The sequence below is a fragment of the Anas acuta genome, chromosome 1 (genome assembly GCF_963932015.1).
Source record: "Anas acuta chromosome 1, bAnaAcu1.1, whole genome shotgun sequence".
Lineage (NCBI taxonomy): Eukaryota > Metazoa > Chordata > Aves > Anseriformes > Anatidae > Anas > Anas acuta.
In genome coordinates, this window is record NC_088979.1 from 18,858,659 (window position 1) to 18,880,996 (window position 22,338).

The following is a 22,338-nucleotide window of genomic DNA, read 5'->3' on the forward strand; positions in this document are numbered from 1 at the left end:
ATAAATATGGTATGGAAAGACAAGAAGACAAGTACATATGTTCTGTGTATTTATAGCTGATAAAAACTGTTGAGTGCCTTGCAATTTAAGAACCAGCTTTCACCCAAAAATGCATCAGCAGTGTAGCCAAGAAGTTAGAGAAAATTAGCTTAAAAAATTCCAGTTATCAAAAAATCCCTACTATCACAAAGGAAAGTTTTTCTAATGCATCATCTATTGTAACTGAAATTGCTTGAAATACAGCCAAACCCTTGTATATAAAATTTAAATTTGCCTGTTAGAAACAATAGGAGTTTATCAATACATTATGGTATTTCTCAGTGGCCCTGTAAGATCCAAAAAGTTCTAATATGTTTCTATTCTACTACCACGTTTTTCTCTGTGGAAAGGGAGGCAAAGATAAAAATGGGTATTTGGGAAAAAAAGGTCTGTTCTTGAAACTACAAACATGACATACCCATACATCGTCGTTAACTTGGCAGTGAAATCAATTAAAATGTAGGCACTGCATTGAATTTTGAATTGAATTTTTGAATTTTGAATTCAATTCCATTTTTGAATTGAATCCATTATGATTCAAGAGTTAATGGACATGCACAGGTCACATTACTACAGAAGCAGGATCTCATAGCCAGCAGCAAAGGTAACAAAGTGAGAACCCATGAACACAGTTTGAAGCACTAATGCAAGCATGGGTTAATTTCTGGCATTTTATTACTTACCTCATATTTTAGGGTGATTTGACCTGACTAATATATAGGATCCCTAGTGAAAGTAAAGCTCTCTCTCATGGGGAAATCTGTATTGTGCTTTTTTCAAGGAGACATCAAGTTTATACCAACCTTTGGAGATTAGCTTAGCTAGGAAATTAAAAGACCTACTTCTTTTTTTTTTTTTGGTTGTTTTTAAAAAGTTCAGTTTTTGTTGCTTATGTTTATTCTGTATCACAAAATAAATGCATTGCACTTCTGCAAACAGATGTTAAACACTACTTTTTTTCAAGTACAGCACACATACACACACAAGTTTATACAGTGATAATTGATGACAAAATAGATCTTATCTTTTACAAAAAGAAAGCTTGGGTTTGTGGCAAAACTTTAGAAAAGGTGAAACAACCACCAAATTTTTATAAAAAGCCAGTCTGGCAACAATAACAGATAGTAGGTCTTATCTTACTTGGCAGCTCTTAAGTAGTTCTGATTATTAAAAGCAACTGGAGAGGCCTCCCCAGAAGGAGACCTGCTTTCTCTTTAGTTATCCTTTATAAAAATACCAGTCTGCGGGACAATGAATATGAAAATAAATGACATGTTGAGAACAAACATGTCTCAAGGTGAAAGGAGACCAATGACCATGTTCTTTCAATCATCCACTAGCTACTAAGCCATCAGTTATGATGCAGATGACGATTCTGATGTCCGTGAGGAAAGCACTTGCATGGTGTTACAAGTCAACCAGCTAAAATCACTTCAGAGATGTCACTGAAAAGTCCCTGAATGGTAAAAACTGCTGGTTGGAATGAAACTCTAACACAGAAGTTCCCATTGCCCAGCACCGACATTGTTTGGTCCCCATTTACCTACCAGGTAAGATAAAAACACACGATATTTGCAAATACTTACACCGAGAGAGGCTATCACCCCACATTGATTAAATTTAGCCCAGAAAGTATCCCTTGGAGCTGAACGTTTCAGCATGGAGAAACGTGGAGTCACTGAGAAAAACATACAAAGGAACTTGAGTGAAAAAGTTACAGATCTTCCTGTGAGGATCAGTCCAGTCCAGAAGCATAGTTCGTGTAACATCGAAATTCATTAGCTAAATTTCGAGAGTGTTTTGGAATAAACTTGCATATCTTCACACCAAGAAGCTTTGCTGCCTGTTCCTCCATGACTGCACCTGCAGCAAAAATAATTAGTATTTGGTGAGAAACACAGCAACAGAACGTTTGGACTTTTTGATTAGCTCCTCACAAATGCGTATGCAGAGAACCAGCTTTTTTGAGGGAGCAAGGCTTAAAGCAGTGACACCTTCAGCTCTCTGACAATTGAAGTTGTTGGGAAATCTAAATCTGAAAGAACTGAAGAAGCTCCAAGGAAATGAATGTCATAAAAGTTTCATAAAAATAGGCAGAAGGAAAGATCATTGCCCTCTTTATAAAAAACAGAGATTTGAACTCCATCTTCTTGCTGCATGCCAAAGAATTACATGGTGGGGAGCCATGGGAAATGCAAACAGATTACATGTACTCCTCTACTTAAATAAACCACAGCGTGGTATTTATAGCTGCACACTGAGAAATCACTTTCTTGAGCAGTATTTGTCAAACTTTGTAAACTGAAGGACCACCTATCCATTTCAGGGAAAAAAAATCTGAGAGCTATCCTTGTGCATAACTGCCATTTACAAGTAAACAAAGAAGTAGGCTTTCTACGTCCGCATACTATTTTCATTTTTCTCTATTTTGCCTACTTGGTCAACTGCCCAGAATTGTCTGCATGTATGGTTTTTGTCCTTTGTTGTTTTTGCAAAAGTTACTTGGATGTTTTCAGATGTCTTGTAGTGAGATTACAGCTTTAAGAACCACCAGGACCATGGCAGATACTCGCAGCCTCTTAAAACTTGCGAGTGCATCTCATGAAGAAGGGCCTAACAATGCAGCCGGCAAATCTTCCAGTTTCACTGCTGTGATCACTGATTTTTAATTCCTCCTGCTGCATTTCAGTGCCTAAGAACCAATTACCTGAATCACAGTGAAGAGTCGTCGTATATTCATTCACATTACAATTTCTATATTTACCTGTAAAGGAGCCAGTGATATGAGAAAAAGGAAGTGTATTTTTTGTGTTTTTCTTTTCATGGCTTAGCTAAAATCATCCCACTTTACTACACAAAGGCCATTCCAATCTATTTGTCCTTCTTTCTGCTTAGCTCACCTTTGTTTTTCTAAACATACAGTAGCTGAAATCCTGCAGTTACGGATATGCTTAGGAATCACAAACTCATTGCACTTTTTTTTTTTTTAAATCTTTTTAGATTTTAATGGTAGGTTGCATCTATGCTTGTCATAGCTAGATTTCAATCACTACAATTGTAGAGAATGCCCCTTTACAAGAAAAAATATATATATTTCTGGAACTTTACAGGATGTTGTTACAATTCTTCAAAAATTTAGTAAAACTCATAATGCCAGAATAAAAAATATACTGACTTAACCATTAAAATACACACCCCTTCAATGAAAAATAAAGGTTGAACTAAAGTATTCCAGTAAAATATTATCCCCTTCAGGATGCACATTCTTCCTAGACTTACTTATAAATTAGTATTACTGAATTAGTATTTTTTCTCACTTGAGTAAGTTTGTCCTTTGAGAGGGAAAACAAAGAGATGCTCAACAGTGACCTAAATATTTTCTTAATTATACCTGTGCAAAGCAGAATCTTTCCTTTCGTTAAGTATCTGATGGTCTCTGCAGTCTTTTGAAGACACTCCTCAGACAGATAGGGTGGATCTGCTATTACGATGTCAAAGCTGTGTGGCAGGAGGTTTTCCGGTAAGTTCAAAGGGTTGTTGTAATCATAGAAGATAAATTCTTCTCCATATACAGAAAACCTTCTGTCGTACTCCAGAATAACCACCGAAAAATCTTTGTCATCCCGTTCCTTCAGTTTCTGATACACACTTGGTGCACTAACACAGGCTATCCTGAAAGAGAGACAACAACTTAGAAATTTGATTTTAAAAGGCAACAAAGAAATAATTACAACAAAGACAATTCCATGAGTTCTCAGGGCTGCTTTGGGAAAACATTTTAAGCATTTGTCCCAGAAAATGTAAGCTATTTGTCCTTAAATCTAACAAATAATTACTTTGTAAAAATCAAAGAATGGAGCTTTAACTATTCGGGCCATTACATGTTCAGCTTCCATGCCGCACAGAGACCTTAACTACAGAGAAAAGCTTATTTTAGAACAAGGAAATATATTGAAAATTTAACTTAAAAATTAAAAGTAATCCTTACAGGAATAGGAGGAAAAACAAGTTTTTCCATCTGTTCTGCAGAAATGTATAAAAACAGAGGAAAGAATTAGAAGTCATTAATATGCTCTGGAGCTCATTATATTTCTCAGAAATTAAAAAAAAAAAAAAAAAAAAAAAGATTTATAATAAACTTTGGCAAGGCAAAGGCTACAGCATTCAATGAAACACTAAACTGTAAGCTCAGTGTGAACCATTACCTAACTAAATAATGGCATTTCTGCTGCTGCATCTCCGCCAACTGCTGAGGTACAAAGAGTAAGGAATTAGACTGCACGTTCTCCCTGCATAAATGAAATAATTACAGAAAAGGCATGACAAATCTACAAAATAGACATTAAAACCTACCTGCCACCTTTCCCAGCTGCCACAATTGCTTCATTAGCCAGGCACGATGCAGTTTCATCGCTGTACCAAAACTGGCTCAGTTGCTGAGGAAAATAACGCGCAATTATAAACATCAAACCTGACTGTGCTACAGACAATTAGGTGTTGTGAGTCCTATTTGAAGAAAACCAAAATCCACAACAATTTCTCATTTCACAAACTACAAAGGTGACAATTTTTCTGAGAGTCTTTTTACTTCCGTAAACCAATGGGAGGCAGCAGGTAGCTTACACTGTGTGCTTCCACAGCACTTACCATGGTATCAGGAAAACCAAGTAATTCAAAATCACTGAGAAGGTTAGTTCAAACCCTGCAGATGTACAGTATTTATATACTCTTAAATTGAATTACTTCAGTGGGAAAGGAAAAAAGAACTCAAAAAATGACAGTATAGAAGGAAATAAAGGATGAATGTACTAAATCAGAAGATACAAGAAACAGGAGGGGGAGAAAAAAAAAAAAAGAGCCCAGAGACAAATCCAAAGTCAGTCTGTTAGAAGAAAAAATGCAGCAAGGCAGCCACCCACAAAACCAACAAAATAAACACAAATAGAAATATGATGTGAAAGAACATTCAGCCTCGTTACACTGTGTTGCCTCAAACTGAAGATACTGAATCTTCAGTATCCTCACATGCCAGGCTGGAGTTAAAAGTTTCCAGAAGGCACAGAGGCTTCTGTTGGCAGCTTTATTCCTTCTGTGCATGTAATTACCCTGATTTAATATTAAGGCAAATAAGCTTGCAGTGTTATTGTCCATAAACCATTTTGCCACTCTAGGAACATCTTAAGTGTTCCCCTTTTCATTTTATTACCAATCCACAAAATAAACCCGGTGAGGGCTGTTCCTCTGTAACATTCACTAACTGTGCTTCATTCACTACGTTTAGTTTCTTACCCAGTTTTCTTCTATCGAGCCAACAGAATATTGATTAAACCCTTGGGAAGTCTTCGTGCCCTCCCTCTGCTGCTGTTCCAAATAGAACTCCTGGAGGGCAGCCAACGTATGGGCTGAAAGCTGGGGAACGTCATCATCATCATCATCCATTTTTCTAGACATCAACCAGAGGAAAAAAAACCCTAATTAACCATTTTCAATAGTGGAAGCTTTTAATAATGGCCCGCTCTCCCAAGGCAAAGCAACATTTCCTGACTTTGCAGGCTTAGTCTAATAGCTAATGAGGAAAGCCTCTGAACAAGAGAAAAATATGTAACTTTTCCAGAGAGAATTCAGGAACTGGTCCCTTTCTGTATCACACAGATGTGACTCATATTCTTACAGGGATGTTGTTACAGCTTGTTATACCGTGCATCCATACACCACTTCTGTTTCAGCTTGCAGGAAAAGGCTATAGTGGATTTTGCAAATACTGTAGAAATTATTCCCTCCCCTCCGAGACATAACGATAGCTACTGATCATTTCTTGCCATGCTGAAGAGGCACACAGTTCTGACTCAAAGAGAAGTAAACTCTTGTTCTAGGATCAGCATCACCTGGCTTCACCTCTCACACCACAAAATGGGTCTCGAATGCCAGGAACCTTCAGCAGACAAGACACTCAAGAAGATGTTTTCCTAAGGTAACACTGTGTGACTGACAATTTGTGTATTTACATGTGAGAACATGCGCACATCTCGTACCCAAAGGGCACGGTGTGCACTAGATGCCGAGAGCAGCTGTTTGCAGGGGTCTCAGAGCTGGGCACCCCCTGCACCCCTCGGCCACACACTGCCAGGCAGCAGCCCAAGCCTGCGAGTCCTTCCCAGAAGAGACGGTGCCACCTCGTGGAGCCAAGGTGACAACAGCAGAAATCAAGCATGTGAAAAGCATGACAGAAAACCTGGAAATCCGAGATTCTTCCCTCAGGAAACCAGCTTTTTCTGCATCTGTTCTAAGAATTCATTCATCCAAGGACTTCAGCAGGAACGGGTGTGCACCTTCCTTCATGCAGAGGCAGTGTGTGGTGGATGCTGCACAGAAACACTTGCCATTTGAATTGTACGTAACTTGGAAAACTACGAAAACTTAATCTGAAGTAGAGCTGCTTACATTTGTTCCTCCCTCTGCTCTCGCCATTACAAGGAGGACTCCAGAACTCACGGCCTCCTCCCCTTCACCTCCCCCCTGCAGCACTTCCCGGACACTTCCTAAATGTGTTTCTCCCTACTGACTGAAAAAACAGTGCCATTAGCCTGATGCTGAGAGATAACCCATTGCTGTTCACTAAAATATTCACTCTGCCATCCCAGTGACACGATGCACGCCACACGCCTCGAAGCTCCTGGCTCCTGCCGAGCACTGTGCCGGCGTCCCTCCATCCCTCAGAGCCTGAAGGCCTCACACAAGAGGGGATCCTGGAGTCAGGGGGCAAAACAGCTTAGTTTGTTCTTATTGCTTGGTGAATTAACATAAATGCTTTGAAATTATTATTTATATTATTAAATTTCATATTATTAAAGTAATTTCCTAGTAAAATTACCACAAGTTTACACAGAACAGAGTTTCTAACAATGCACAATGCTAATGTCCATTTAGGCCCTGTACAAGAACCCTTTTTGCTAGGACAGAAGTTCCAAGTTTAAAACTACTCTTCATGGACCAGATGATCTTGAAGGTCTTTTCCAACCTTAATGATTCCGTGATTCTATGACTTTCTTTTTATTAAGTGTATCATAGATGTAGTAATCTGTTTTTCTGTTAACCCTAAGGCAAGCACACCTCTAGGCTTTGACACTGAGAAACCAAAACTGATGCAAACTTGCAGTTCTTAAGTCAAAACCATTTTGATTTTACATTCAGTGAACCCATACAGGCATTTGCAAGGATTAAATCTATGCCCGTGAAATGAAATCCTCAGATAAAATTGCTGCTGAAGCGATTATCCATTGTTTCAGTGGATGGAAAGGGATACAACCACAGGCATCCTTTTTCTATAAATGCTATTTTAGCTCCTTTTTCATAGTCTTCCTTTTGTTTTGTAAATTAAAGCTTTAGGAACCAAGCAGCAATTAACTGTGAGGCTGCAAGGAAAGGTAACTTAGAACATATGGTAGAAAAATCATTAGGTACATCTATTAAGAATATCATCAAAAACCAAAACCTTTTTCTGAACAGATGTACATTGTCTACATATACTGACTTAAGTCATCAGCATGAAGACATTTTCTTGCACATGAAGTACATTAGAAAGCTATTAAAGTGAGTTTATGTGAACAAGACTTGTAAATTCCTTTGGCTTCAAGTCAGTAGAAAGTTGTACTACTTGAAACCTCCCTATAGCCCTCCCAGAAAGTATACTGCTCACAAGTCCAAAAACAACCCTGAAAGTTTTGGGGAGGATGGGAGGAAGCAGAGGAAATCCATGGCACCTCTAGCACTATCAGTAGGAACACCAAGTTTAAAACTTGCTGTGTGCTAAGTCTTCTTTGCTATTAAGTTTTAGACTTAGTAGTAATAGGGCTGCATTTGCACCTAATTAAAAAACAACACAATAAGGAATCAGATCTCCAAGAGGCTGGAGAAGTAAGGCTTGGGGTGAAGTTAAAGGTCATCTAAAGGATAGCAGGAAAAAAAGGGGTTAAGCACCTATCGATAGAGAGTAGCATAAATAGGCAGGATTGTGTTCACGGGATAGATTTGAATGCTGCTGGCCTCTGAAGGGGCCGATTTACCCAGTAAATGAGAGAAATTAGTGCAACTGCACCGTATGACCCACAGCTCACACAGTGCAGCGGGCAGGATGAAGGGGGAAGGTGCCTGCAGCCTCCTCAGTCTCTTGCCCCATGCACAGCTGAGTCTGGCTCTGACCAGCTGACAAATGTCCAGGTAAACATTGCTACTGTGTGAAAGCTCCTCAAAGAAAACAGAAAAACAAAACAAGAAAGAGGTAATCATAGCAAGTGAAAACAGTAGCACTGAAGACCCCAGTGCCTTGTCCACATAGGAATACTGTATGATTTAACACTGGTTTCCAGCTCTCATGTATGAAAACCCTGATTTTATCTAGCCAAGCCCTAAAATAGAGAAAAAAATAAATAACAAGTTAGAAAGAACTTGTTAGAATGGAAAAATTAAGTCAGAAATTCCTTCAGTCTTTCACAGTCTTCCCATACCCCGGTACATTTGGTCTATCCATACCTATGAAGCTGTGGTCACCTGCAAAGCAGTGTTCTTTGAGCACAGAGCAGCTGCTGTGTGCCAATGTAACCGTGCCCCCATGCACAGATGCGTGGAAATGCAGACACTGGGTTTGCTGAGGCAAGGTGAGGCCACGTGCCTGTGCACCATTGGTGACCTCGTAACTACAGAAAATGCAGCCGGATCCTTCCTTAGCCCCTTAGACCTCTTACCAAGAATACAAGTGCACATGCAACTTCAGAAAAGACTAGGGGCCCCTGGAGGAGCAAGCACTGCCTGGGGGTGAACAAGAAGTCCTGACCAGAGGGACAGAAACATTATAAGGCTGAGCTGGGGCTCACCACCATAAAACATGGAGTTATTGTACCCTGTTCAAACCCCAGTCACTAACATGCACAAGGACCCAAACCCCAGGTCTCCAGTGACAGGTGAGTGGCCAAACAGGAACTCTAAATCACAGGTGGGTTTGGGGGGATCCTGTCCCAAACACAGTAAAAACGCAGAGAAAGGATCTCCCCTGTTGGAAACAATTATTAATGTCTTTAAATCCAAGAAGCTGAGCGAGAGCTCAGCTTTTGCTGAAGTGTCTGGCAAGTTACCTGAGTGTTGCCAAATGTGCTTTCATGAGAACAACTGACAGGACAAAATGTATCAAGTACATCAGTCCAAAGTAATTTAGACATAAAAATCCCCCATGCTCGCTAGTGTGGTCTAGCCAGAAGAAACTGAAAAAGGCTTGGCCATATGTACATCTGTTTTGTAGTCTTTCTAATGCGGACCCAAAACTTCTCAAACCTCAAGAAGCTACTCGCTTCCTTGCAGTCAGCTGTGAAGTTTTGGAGCCCAGGTGCCATACAATGATCCAGCCCCTGAAGGGGATGCCAATTTGGGGAACATCAGAAAGGCAGACCTGACAAACCTGCACGCAAACCTAAAGCAGTTTTCTTGTGTTTCATCGAAGAGGGAAGGAGGATGTGTGAAGCAGAGGCAGACCTGAGAAGGGCTCCACTGAAGGATCAAGTCTGGAGAGCTTTTTATTTACAACCACACCAAAAGGTTCAAAAGAAAAGCTGTACTGGTTCAGATCAAAGGTAGATAGTGGTAATTCTATCTCGAAGGTAGCCAAAAGCAGCTGTCTCAGAGTGAGATTGAGGCACGTACAGGTGATACTTCCCCACTCCACACTCTGCCAGTTGTTAACTGTTTTCCACTAAGGATATTTCTGCATCTGAAGTGATTTGTTCTGTGAATGTAGTTCTCCAAAAGGCACTTGTGCAGCATCCCTTAGATTCATATAAAGTTCTTTAATCGATAATGCCCCCTTTTTAGAAGTTACATTTGATGGAAAACTGCCTCCTCTTGCTGTGAACGTGGCTACTGGCTTCACATGATGTGATACTTCCCTTACAGCAATAGAAAGCAGACATCAGAACCCCGTTATTCCCCACCTCACACCGCTCCACATGCTGTTTCACAGACACCTGGAGGTCATCCCCCTTTCTTCAAGTCTTTCCATACATTTGCTGATCCTTGTTAAACTCTTCTAATACGCCCCTTCTTTGAGATGAGGGAACTGGAATTGTAGGCAATATTTAAGATTAGGGTGATTACACACTTACGCTATCCTTTTATAATGTTTTCTGTTATATTCTATTTATTTTCCTAAAAATATCTATCATTTAATGGCTGCTACCACACATTGATTTGATGTTTTTGGAGAATTACACACCACAACCACAAAGTCTCCCGCCTGAGTAAAGAATGGTTTTTAATGTGAATGTGATTGGGAGGAACTTGTGAAGAAATTGAAAAGGACCTGGAAAAATAGCTTCTGCAGGGGAGTATGTATGAGGAATAACTAACTTGAGAGGGGACTGGCAGAGCCTGTTAACTGTAAGAGGCATGAACATCGCAGGCACAGACCTACTGTTGTGTTTTCCAAGGCAAGAACTGGCAGGGAGCAGGTGTGGCCTCAGGAGCCAGGTTCACCAGGACAGCACGGTGCTGCCTGGCACAAGTACAGCACAGCTGCAGAATCCCTCTCACAGGGTACAGTACAAAGTGGTGCATGGCAGCACCTCGAGGTGAGACTGGAGAGCTCAGAGGTGAGGGGCGCAGAGGGTCGCTCAATACAGAGACCCCTTAGGATTCAAAAAGTGACTGGGAGGCTGGGCGGCCACTGGAGGAAGGGAAGTGAGATACATCCCAGCCCGACCCGCTTGCTTTTCCATGAGCATTGTCTGATTTTTGGGATATAGAGGATAGCAGGTAAGACACAGAACTGGTTACCCTGCTATGTGCGCGTGCTAAAGAACTGCTCCTGACTAAGGAGCTCCTCTCACAGAGTGGCTGAGGTTGGAAGGGACTTCTGAAGATCACCCAGAGCACATTGCACAGGATGGCATCCAGAGGGGTTTTGGATATCTCCAGAGAAGGAGACCCCACAGCCTCTCTGGGCAGCCTGTCCCAGCTCTGTCACCTCACAGCACAGAAGTGCCCCCTCAAATTCAGCCAGACCCTCCTGTGCTTCAGTTTGTACCCAGTGCCTCTGTTGGTGGGCACAACTCAACACCAACCGGCTCCATCCCGTCCCCCCATTACCGCACGGCACCGGGGATGGCAGCCCCGGCCCGGCCGCCCCGCGCCCCCTCAGCCCCCCCGGGAGGCGCAGCCCCGCCGCACGGAACCCCCCTCCTCCCGGCCCCCCCCGCCCGCCATCACGGCGGAGGGGAGGCGCGCGGACGAGCACCGCGGCCCCCCCAGAGCCGCAGCACTGTGGACAGGCCGAGCCCACTCACCGGCACCCAGATCCCTCCGCGCACGCAGGCCCCGCCCCAGCGCCGCGCGCAGCCCTGCCGCGCCCCTCCCCCCTCCGCTTCCCGCCCTTTCTGAGGGCTCCCAACCGTCACGGGCCGTCACCGGCCACCACCGGCGCCGCCCGTTAAAAACCCTAAAAAAAAACACCCTAAAAAACGTTTTTTAGGGTTACAGCACCCGCGCCTGTCCCCAGACACCGCCCCGCGGCTCTTTGCCGTCGTTCCCCAGGCATTTCAACCCCCCCGGTGGTTCAGGAGGCTTTAACACGGTCTAATAGTGCTTTCAGGGCTGATCACTTACAGTCACCTGACTGAAAATGAATAAATAAATAAAAAATCTGCAAAGAGTGTAGCGAGGGCTGGTACAAAACAATTGATTAACTTCAATTTTTCCAGGTTTCCTGATGCTCTTTTATCATGTCTTGTTAGCTGAAATCCTACTCTAAGGCTCCCTTTCTTGCACCCAGACAGAATTTAAGCTGTTTGTTAGAGTTTCATAAGTTAGCAGTTTTAAATGTTCTTCATTTGAATCAATTTATTGCGTCTTTCCCTTTGGGCATACACACTTACTTCTCTGTGACCTTCCTTGTGCAGACATGATGTGCTTTCTGCCATGTCTGCTCATCTTTTATTGTCTGAAGACAAAAACTTCCTCACCGCTATTTTTCTTTTCTTCATTGTTCTTTACAAAGTCAGGTCTTGCCATGTTATTTTGTTAAAAGCATTTTCATAACATTAGCGTTCTTGTTTCAGAGTTGCTCTGTGACTGCCCTATAAAGACTTTTTCCTTTGGGTCCCCATACCTACTACCTCACTATCTTCCATTTAGAAACAGCACTTCTCATGGCAGTAGGGAACTGCGGGCTTGTTCATTTCTTTTTTAAAAGACAACTTTAAAAAGCCTGAACTTGTCATTACCCCTTGTCTGCTTTGAACGGTCCTGCCAAACAAGGTCTTCATTCCAGCACGAAAGATTGTCCTGCATGGAGTGCACCCATACCCATCCGTATTACACCGCTGCAGTAATTTAAAACAACAAAAACTCTTCCATGCATTGCTGCACAGTGACAGTGCATCTATGTAACATTACTGAATGCAGCAAGAAATCAGGCTCAGGTCCTTGAAAATGACACTTAAATATCATTTACCCATTATTCCATGCAAGTTTGTAAAGCATTTTATGTGAAAAAGTTACACACAAGGCTGATAAGTAAAACTGAAGGATGAAAGGACAGAAGAGGTTGGGCAGACACGTACGATCAGTCCAGATTTCCTGGAGCAACAGTCCCCCGTGCACCTAATGATATTTCTGTGCAGAACAGTTACAGAGATCACGTAAGGGCACATGGGGGGGCTCAGGGAGGACAACATCTTTTGGGTTGTGATACCAGGCACTCTTTGGCAGCAAATGCACAGCTCAGCACTGCTCAAATCCCTTACAAGATGGTGCTAGCAGGAAAGCGCAGGAGAAGCTGGACTGACCCTGTATGAAGGAAAGCAATTTATGTCTTGCGACGCAGCTTCTTTGGGGATGCAAGGGCAAACCAGCCATAAATATGGGAACACCATTACTAGGTTTTATTGTTTCTTAATTCCTTTTTGCAGGAAGGTGCTTCAAGTTAAAATACCTACACTGTGGCCTTTCAGCCACAGACCCACCCCTTTCTTTGAAATACAGCAGTGCCAAGGGCATCTGTACGACTTCAGTCTGAGGATGTGGACCACTCCTGCCTTAGTAATATATTGCTACTGCTCTGTGTTGGAGCAGCTCAGAAACAGAGCATAAAGCAGTTTTCAAAAATACAGTCCCTCCCTGGAAAGTAATAGCAACTCACTACTCCAAAGGCTTTTGTGTTTCCATGTTTGTGTTTTTCTTGTTTTATTGTCAACCACATTTTTTTCTATACTGATGAAAGTCTATGCCTTTGAGTCTTTCTGGAGCAGAAGCTATAGCCACGTGAAAGAACATTAGTTCAATCTCATTACCTCATATGAAAATAGATTATTAAATTCCAATTGTAGAGTCTGCTGTTGCCACTATTTAAGTCTAAAAAAAGAAAATCTTAATAGCTCTTTTCCCCCAGACATTGACATTTTTAGGAATGGCAAACCACATTTCATTTGGAAGACAACCAAGCATGCAATACTTAACCATACGAGGATTGCTTCTAGTGAACGTCAATATAATCCTACATCTGGGGATGAGAAATAACAGAAATATTCATTTTACAGAACAACCTGCAACATCTCGTCTGTTTAAGAAAAGCTTATTGGTTCAACGCTGAGTTGTTCAGATGCAGATAAAAGGTGCCTTAGAGCCCGGTGGGGTAGGTCGATGAGCCACGTGCATCGCAGCTTCCCCAGCACGTGGGGCATGCAGGAGTACAGGCTGGTAGCCAGCCTTATAGAAGCTTTCAGTCACTCTCTGAATTTAAGTACTGTAGGAAGTAGTTTTCATAAAGGCACAAGATACGTACTAACAAAGAAACTTGATGGAATTTCGTGGCCAGAGCCTTCTCGTGTTTGCTTTTGCCTTCCCCCCTTTCCCCCAAAGATGTAATCACTCTGCCATCACAAGAAGCAGGAAGGAAAATATATAAAATATATTTAGCAAAACCAGTAAAATTAAAGTGGAACAGAAAACGCAGTCAAGTAGCAAACATTATGTACAGCAGCAGGTTTTACACAGTTTTTCCTACACATACCTCTGTACTTATTTCACACACGCTTTTTAAGGAGAAGAAGAAAACAGAAATAAGCTAGTGTTACGAAAGAAAACATTATTATTTTTTTCCTGAACAGCAGGTGGGGTTTATCACTGTTTTTCCTTTTGAAACTCCAGTTCAGACTATATACATGTCTAAGAAAAATAAGAGGACACCATTTTCCCAGTCCCCAGATTAAAATTAAACTGTCCTCCTTCTACAGACCATACTGGTATCTTAAATACAGTCACGCTCATAGGATCTAGACATTATCTGGCCATCTTAAAGGATGTAGGTTACAAACATTTTAACCAAGATACAAAACAGGTATCTAATTTTTTTCCAGCTTTCCTGAGGCTGAGTGAAATGTTTAAATACATGTGCGCTTATCAAAAACCATGTTACAGTACATTTTTTTAACAGTAGTTTGTTAAGAAATCATGAAAGTGCATAACAGCCTAAAAGCAGGCAAAAAGTAGGTAGGAACAGTCTGTCCTTAAAACGGCAGAAGGACGCATGCCTTCCCCAAAGCAGTGTTGGTCTTGTGAGAGGACGTCAGTGATCTTCCTAAGGACTCCGAAGCATGGCGGTGGGCTTTTGGTTTTGGTTTTCTTGCTCTGAGTTACAGCAATCAGGTGAGCGAGCAAAAGCCTGCCAGAAGTACTGGTGCAGCACTAAAATTAAAGCCAACGTCCTGAAAATTTATTAAACTGAGTTACGAACGCAACTTTCATATCAGTACTCGTTTAGAGTCTAGTGATGACTTTCAACAGCACACAGAGGGACGGATTGGAAGCGGCTCAAACACACCACAAACCCAAACGGCAGCACCCACAGCAATAAGTTAAAGCAAATCCAATGCACTCCTTCACAGCAGTGAACAGCAGGCCAGACACCAGGGGGGAGAATAAAGGAAGCACAGCACACACCAAGCTGCTGCCTTCTTCAGAAGACAACACAGGATCTGAAAACCCAAATTCGGTAATATCTGATAGATGGTAAGGTGAAAACGGCTGTTCCATGGGATTCAGATAAGAGAAAGAACAGCAGTTACACATCAGCCACAGTGGGTACCTGCAGTGCTTTTGGAGATGCCGATTTGCCTGGAATGATTCCCAACATAGGAAAGATTTTATTATTTAATTAACGAACCTCACGCTGATTGCATCATGTTTCATACAACTCCAAAACAGCACTCTCTTTAAAACCCAAAAACCCGTTAATGAATTGACAGCATTTACTAATCCTCATCAGGATGAGGCCAGTTACCAAATTATAGGTTAATGCTTGCATTCTGAACGGGTTTTTCTTCTTTCTTCTTACAGTTTAGCTTGATTTTTATTTTCCACAGCAAGGATGCAAACTTTTTACTTTCTTCGCCTCCTGCCCTCTTCCAGTTCACATCAGACCTCCTCCTTTGCTGATCTGGCAAGCTCCGTTCGGACCACTGAGGTTTCCTACTTTTTTTTTTTTCTTATAATAAATGGCAATCAGTGAAGGAAAAACCCCAAATGCCAAAACCCCCAAACACCAACTTCGCCACATGCAACTAAAGCAAATGGAAATTTCTTAAAGGCAAAATTAACAGGTTTTGCATACACTTACAGAAACAAGTGTGAATAAAGGTTTTGTACCCAAATCATTCAAGTTTATTCCAGACCTCATATTTAAGGTAAAGTACTTCAATTTTCTACACGCAAGGCTCTTGGATACGCTGCTGTTTTTAATCTTGCCAAGCTGTTTTCAGGGATTTGCTCAAAATTACCTTAGATGTTTCCGTCCTTCACAAAAACATTCACTGAACGAAGCCAGGCCAATATAAATACTTTGTTGCATGAATTTTACTTTTGAAACCAGTAAAATTTTAGTGAGACACAGAGTCAAGGTGTACAGCAAGCTGTCACCACCACAGCTGTAGCATAGTTTTACTTTCAGGATTTGTGTTTTGTTTGTTTCGTTTCTAAACTTGTGAATGAATGAAAGTAAGAGGGGAACAAAACAAAACAGCTGTAGCTCTTCCAGATGTAATTACGTTATAGCACATTAGGAACTGCTGCCTTTCACCAAACTTTCCCAAAACACATCAAGTGAGATACTGTTGGATGTAATTTACACGAGACCCAATTTCAAGCTTGGAGAACATTTCTGTGCCCGCTAATCACAGACTGTTTACATTAAATCTGCACACAGAATTCAAGACCAGTATTCAAGACCAATATCAAGATCAGTATTGTTTCTGGGGGCACAAACACCCAATAACAGTGACCTGAAAAGTCACCATCAGATTTGGTTTTTATTTTTTGGGGGATGGAAATGAGAGGAATTTGCTTATATATTCACAGCCATTTCTGGTAGCTCACTCTGGTGCTCCCGCGTGAGATTCTCCTGTCACGCACCTGATCACGTTTTCTTCTGTTGATGGACAAACTCGTGCCTTAAATGCTGATATAAATCTAAAGTCACCCCATCAACTTTAATCAAATTACTGTTAATTCACACATCCAGAGAGCACAATCGTTAGCCTGAGTCTTCATAGCGTTCCTGGGTTTGTTCCCACCATGAGGAGGCGTAACAAATGCTATTTCAGGGACTCATGACAGGTGGGATTTTAGAAAAATATAAACAAGAATACACACAAATCACACATGGCCAAACCAAAATAAAAGTCTTTAGTGGAAAACAATTTTATCCTCCTCCTGCTTATGGATCTTAAAAATACAGAAAGTGTTCATTTCAAAATTGAAAATTCAGTTGTGATAAGGCTTGATTACAGAGCCACTTCCCAAGTTTTATTGCAATAAACTGTGAAATATTTCTATGCAACTTCATATCTTCAACTGTACAGGTAAAACAATACTTGAAATTAACTAGCACTTCAATCCCTGCTTTTTTTTTTTTTAATATATAAACTCAACATAGTACTGAATTATACATTTAAAATATTTACACGTTTGACTGACAGCAGTACTAGCATTTATTGCCTTAAAGCTGCATGTTCACTGCATGGAGGTTCCTCATTTTGCACAAAGGGAACAAGGAAAGGAGGATAATCTTATTTTTCCTAATTATAAAATCTAGGGTAGCTCAAGGGGAGACTGAAGTGTGCTGAGGAATGCTATTAGCAAGTCTGTTTGCTTCTTAAAATCAATTTCAAGTATCAAGCTGTAATAGACAGGAAAATAAATGGCATGGGTGGTATCTTTCATTTGAGGTGGGAAGGGTTTTCCCAATGTTTTATAAAAATGGCTTAGAAGGGCATGGAAGGCAGGACAGGGAAAGGGAAGAAACAGAAAAGCAGAACCTGCTTTAACTCACTGAGGAGAACAGAAGGCCAGAAACACCTTGTTTCTCAGTTCCTAGGGCACCAATAAATCTCATATTTTATTTTTTTTCCTCTACATTTATTTTTAAGACAGGTGAGAGCTTAAGGCTCTAGATCAAATCACAGAGTTTGCTTCATGATTAGTGCTAGGAAGCATTAATCTCATTTACCACAAGGAGGACTAAAAACAAATGTAAAGGTTTTTGGGGGGGCCGGCTCTTTATATCTCAATTGATGCCACTAGGCTTTAGTTGTATTGAGCAGAACTTGAGTGACTAGCAGAGGCATGGGAGAAATGAGAGGTGTTTGTTCATTGCAGAAAAGCCTAAAAGAAAAGAAAAAAAGGCAAAAAAGAAAACAAAAAACCTACCACCACAAGCAGCACTTGTCACAAGTAGAGGCACCGAAGCCTGAATACCTAACACCTGTCCTCTTTCTATTTAGACCACAACTGAGGCACCATGGTGGGGAATCACGTCTCATTGAAGAAGAAACCACCACTTGAACTGGCTGTAACTGAAGCAGCTGCAGCACACAGCGAACATTTCTGCACCGCCGTAATTCCCAGTCTCGTGGAATACCGGCCTGCTGCTGCCTCTCCCATTTTATAATTATCAATCTTCTGTTTTCATCACAGTAAATCTTACACCTCACAAAACTAACAGTAAAATATTTAATATTTACAGAGCATTTCAGATCCTCAATGCATTTTATAGGCATAAGCTAATCCTCACAACATCCCTGTGAGGTAGGTAAGTATCATCACTATTTTTACAAAGACATGGATTCAGCGACTTGCCAAGGACCACGGAGGACCCTGTGGAAAAACTGATACAAAATTAGAGGAGCCTGGCTCCTACTTCCTGCGCTTATATTCATCAAGCTACTTCCATAAAGAACACCCCTTCTTACGTAATTATTCAACTGAAATTACTTGAAGTGTTTTATAAAAGAAATGCTGCACTTGTGTCTCTGAATAGTTTTTACAGGTCACAAATTAGAATTTACATCACCTCCTAAAGGATTACATTTTAAATGGACAACTGACTGTTCTGAGCAAGCTTATTTTCTAGAACTACATGGCTTAAATACGAAGGGATCTACCCAAGTAAACACTGGGGCTTTAGCAAGTGCTACGCACTAACCACGAGGTGACTGCGATTCAAACCCCTCTCTTTCAACTTGCAGGATTTGGACATGCTGAGAAAACAAGTTTCTCGTTCCTGAGGAAAACAGTGAGCCCTTTAACACTGAACAGTGAAATGCAAACTTCTGGGCACTAAGATGTGGCAGATCCATGTGATAACTCAGCGAAGGTAGTTAAGGCATAACGCACGTGAAAGTGGAAGGTTAATGCAGTCCACTTCTCCCTGCCCACGTGTATCTGTGCTTTCGAAGTCTTGAATTTCATGAACCAACTGAATGGTCATGCTAGCCAGCAACAAAATTTAAAGGCTGAACAACAGAAAATTATTACACCAGCATTGGAAACAGTTCTTATGGTGGGGGAAGGGGCTGGAGAAATGGGAAAGAAGCTACTTGCTTTCTACTGTCAGAATGAAAACACTGGAGCAATGATTTGCTTTAGCAAAAAGAACGTTGTGGCTAGATAAATAATATTTGTTACAATTCCATCATGCAGCATTTATAATTCTGTTCAAATTGCTTTTTCTTTCCTTTCAAGAAACAGGTGCCTTTTTGAAACCATTATTCACTTTGCACAGTGAATGGAAAAATCAATGCAGTGATGCTACCAACATTTCAGAACAGTTATTTGAAGTCAGCTCTCGGGGTCTACTGAAAATGGTCTGTGCCTTTCCTGTGGACTTGAATGAGCTTTTCCATCTAGATTTACAGCAACTGAACATGCAGAAGATCAACAGAGATTTGTTTTGGGGAGTTTTTGTTTGTTTTGGATTTGGAAGGGATATATAAACCAAAAGATTAGGTAGAAGCAGCCACCTAGCCAGCAGGAGTATGAATTAGGAGAACTTATTCCCAGGAATCTTTTCAACAATTTCTTGGATGTCACCAATGCAAGAGACATCTTTGCATTTGCTGTGAAAGAAACATAAAATGGCAAGGAAAGATCCACGTTGAACACACAAGAACAGAAGAAAGGAATTAAAACCAAGAAAGAGTGTTGTTTAGCACAGCATTAAGCAGAAAAATTACACAAACCCCCTACTAGGACAGTTTCCCGTTAAAATAGCATTGATTTTAAATTGAAGGGCAAAAGGAAGTTTTAAACAATCTTCAAAACTTGTCTTTGAAAGTAACATTCACACTTTAACAAGTTTTGATGGACAAAACATGCAGTGTGTCAGTGCTTGGTACACTGCAATAGGCCTGATTAGAGGAGTAATGGGTATGCACATCGCTTGGTTCTGAATACCACCTCAATTTGTACTCCCACTTACCAGTTACAATCCTCAAGAGAATTTCAAAATTTTAAAGTTCATAAATATTTAAAATATTGAGCCAGCTTTAGGATGAAAAAAGTGATAGTGGCAGAGCTAGCGGTAGAGGAAGTGATGACTGGACTTACAAGTTATTCAGTCAGATCCAAAGAAGTTGAAGGTATTTGCCATGATCTCTTTGAAGACTCTGGGCTAGATACAGTCTACATCATGACAAACCAGCAGCTCTTACAGCCACTTCTGTTCCCAGGCTTTACCGCCCTTCATTTAAAAACAACAACACAAACCACAAAACAAACGAAAGTTTCACAACTGCTGCCCAATGTAATGTACGAGCCCAGAGAAACTCCAGAAGCAGTTTCGGAAAAATAGCAAAGATCTACACATGTTAAAAGAGATCGATCTGCTGGGACCGTTATCATTTCTGCAAGTGCACAGGCAAGAGATGTTTTGAAGAAATGCACTAGAGATTCAAGAAAAAAAAAAATTAAAAAAACAGTGCAATACTCCTGTTCTAAAAAACGATGCAAATTACCTTAGAAATAAAATACTAGTTGGGAAGGTACATTACCTAACAAGTTTTGTAGTCACTTTTTAATGTGTAAATCTGCTCATTCACATAAATTAAGAGAGAAGTATAATGAAGAGGTGGCTTTTTTAGCCTTGTGGATCCATGCTTCAGAGAGGTATGGGTTTAACTGAGAAATAAAAAAAACTTAGGTCACTTATAGCACAGTATTACAGATCTGTCTTTTTAAAGTTCTGGCTATTGTGACTAATTCTGAGATGAACAGCTGCAGAATGGCACAGAGTTGCAAAAATGATGCTATACAGAGCCACGTAAAGGTGTATACTGTACATTTTATATAACTTTAAAAAACACATGGGAAACATTCAACAGCATAATCTAACAGAGGTCTTCAACAAAAGGGCCAACTTCTGCCTCCATGTATTTCCACAACAGATGTTTTAGTAGACATGCAACATTTGCGTTTGCTTCAGTTCCCTCTGGTGCACGACGGGAGATGAAATAGGCCTTGCTTTTGTGTTCGTGTGCTACTCTCCCTTGTTGGTCCACTATACTCAGGGCACTGTTCTCTGCTGTTGTAATAGCTAAAGTGCTGATATAAAAAGGATGAGCAAGAGCAGAGCAGCTGGGATGGCTCTGCAGAAGTGGAGCTAGATTCAGCAAAAAAAAAAACAACCTCCCCCATAGCACTACACATCCCAATTACCTTCCTCAATTGTAGTCAAGTAAGCGTGGCCCTTGAGTGAAAGGGTTTGATGCCCCTGTTCTGGCATAATTGTTTTAGCTAATGCCCCAACTTTAAAATGATTGAAAGTCAGGAATTTACACCTTTTGAGTTGTTATTGCTTAAGCAAACAGTTCAGTGTAGAAATACATTGCAGTTGCGTGCAACCTGGATATGATTCAAAACAGATACTGAAAGTAAAACTACACGTGAACCTTGCGTTCGACACTCGATTCCAAAATGACACTTGTCAACAGGAAGGGCTGCAACAGGCACACAGCAGCTTAATGCCAACATCCTAAACCAACGCTGACGAGTCAAAACTTGCCTTAAATTTCTTAAGTATATGAACTTCTTTTTTCTCTTTTAAATTAAGGCAATGAAATGGCTACAGTTCCTAAAGTTCGTTTCTAGGGGAACAAAAATATACACCTTCTTTCTTCTGAACTTTAGGCAGCAGAACGTAATGTAAAAACCTGCATTACAAAAACACGCAATGTCAGGTTGATATAGAAAAACAAAACTAAACACGAGTTAAAATACCATTTGGTTAATTTTTTCCCCATTGGAACACAAAACTCAAACTTTAGAGAGGAAAAAATAAAGCTTAAAATCAGCGAAACTGTTCAGAACTTTTTATGCATCTGCATAAAACTCTTAACATGAGACTGGGTAGAAAAAAAATCTGCACGTTTATCTGGCCACTCATTTTAAACCAGTGGGGGGGAAAAGGCACTGAATTTATTTTTCATTGTGCCCATATCTGTTTGCACATATATGGAAAAAATTTCAATTCAAATTTTCTGTTCATTCTCTCCCACACACAAGGATGACAGATTGCAGCTAACACATAATAGCAGAAGCTGATTCAAAGTTGACCTCTCCTATTCCACTGTGTTATGTTCTAACTTCCAGGCTCTCTAGAATCTGAGATGGCTGCAAAGAACCCAGAGACAGGTACAAGATTTAGTCAGCATTCAGCATTTCTCAGTGCATTTTGCAGAAAGGGTCTAAATTAGGCATAGAGTTTTGTTGTTTATTTTACACAGAGAAGTCCACCAACATTTGCCATAAATTCTTCTAAACTCTTTAAGAAGGCCATCTTCTGCTTACGGTCCAGTGTAGGAGGAGTGCTGCTTGCAGTAAGCTTGTTGAAGGCATCTGCTAATCGCTGGTAAATTACCGGATCTTGCTGAGTTGATAGCAATGTTTCAACTAGCTCTGAATATTCAGCCTGTTAAATAAACACAAGAC

The 22,338-nt window shown here is 40.8% G+C and overlaps 2 protein-coding genes across 4 annotated transcripts in view; both read right to left on the reverse strand.

Annotated features, from left to right (window-relative positions):
• Window positions 1–34: 34 nt before the first annotated feature.
• Window positions 35–11,509, reverse strand: EEF1AKMT1 (EEF1A lysine methyltransferase 1). Of its 3 annotated transcripts, none has more exons than XM_068671130.1 (5): window positions 11,367–11,509; window positions 5,329–5,482; window positions 4,393–4,475; window positions 3,431–3,711; window positions 35–1,902 (listed from the first exon to the last, which is right to left on the reverse strand). In XM_068671130.1, the coding sequence occupies exons 2-5, from the start codon at window positions 5,476–5,478 to the stop codon at window positions 1,775–1,777; spliced, it is 642 nt and encodes a 213-aa protein (XP_068527231.1). In that variant the 5' UTR covers window positions 5,479–5,482; window positions 11,367–11,509; the 3' UTR covers window positions 35–1,774. The 3 variants fall into 3 exon arrangements, with proteins under 3 accessions (XP_068527231.1, XP_068527238.1, XP_068527227.1); XM_068671137.1 differs by lacking the exon at window positions 11,367–11,509 and adding an exon at window positions 6,272–6,400; XM_068671126.1 differs by lacking the exon at window positions 11,367–11,509 and having other exon boundaries at window positions 5,329–5,490.
• Window positions 11,510–16,737: 5,228 nt separating this feature from the next.
• Window positions 16,738–22,338, reverse strand: part of XPO4 (exportin 4) — a 76,891-nt gene continuing 71,290 nt past the window's right edge. Inside the window, exon 23 of the mRNA XM_068671164.1 lies at window positions 16,738–22,318. Coding sequence (XP_068527265.1) covers window positions 22,121–22,318 — 198 coding nt within the window. The 3' untranslated portion in view covers window positions 16,738–22,120. The remainder of the gene's footprint in view (window positions 22,319–22,338) is intronic.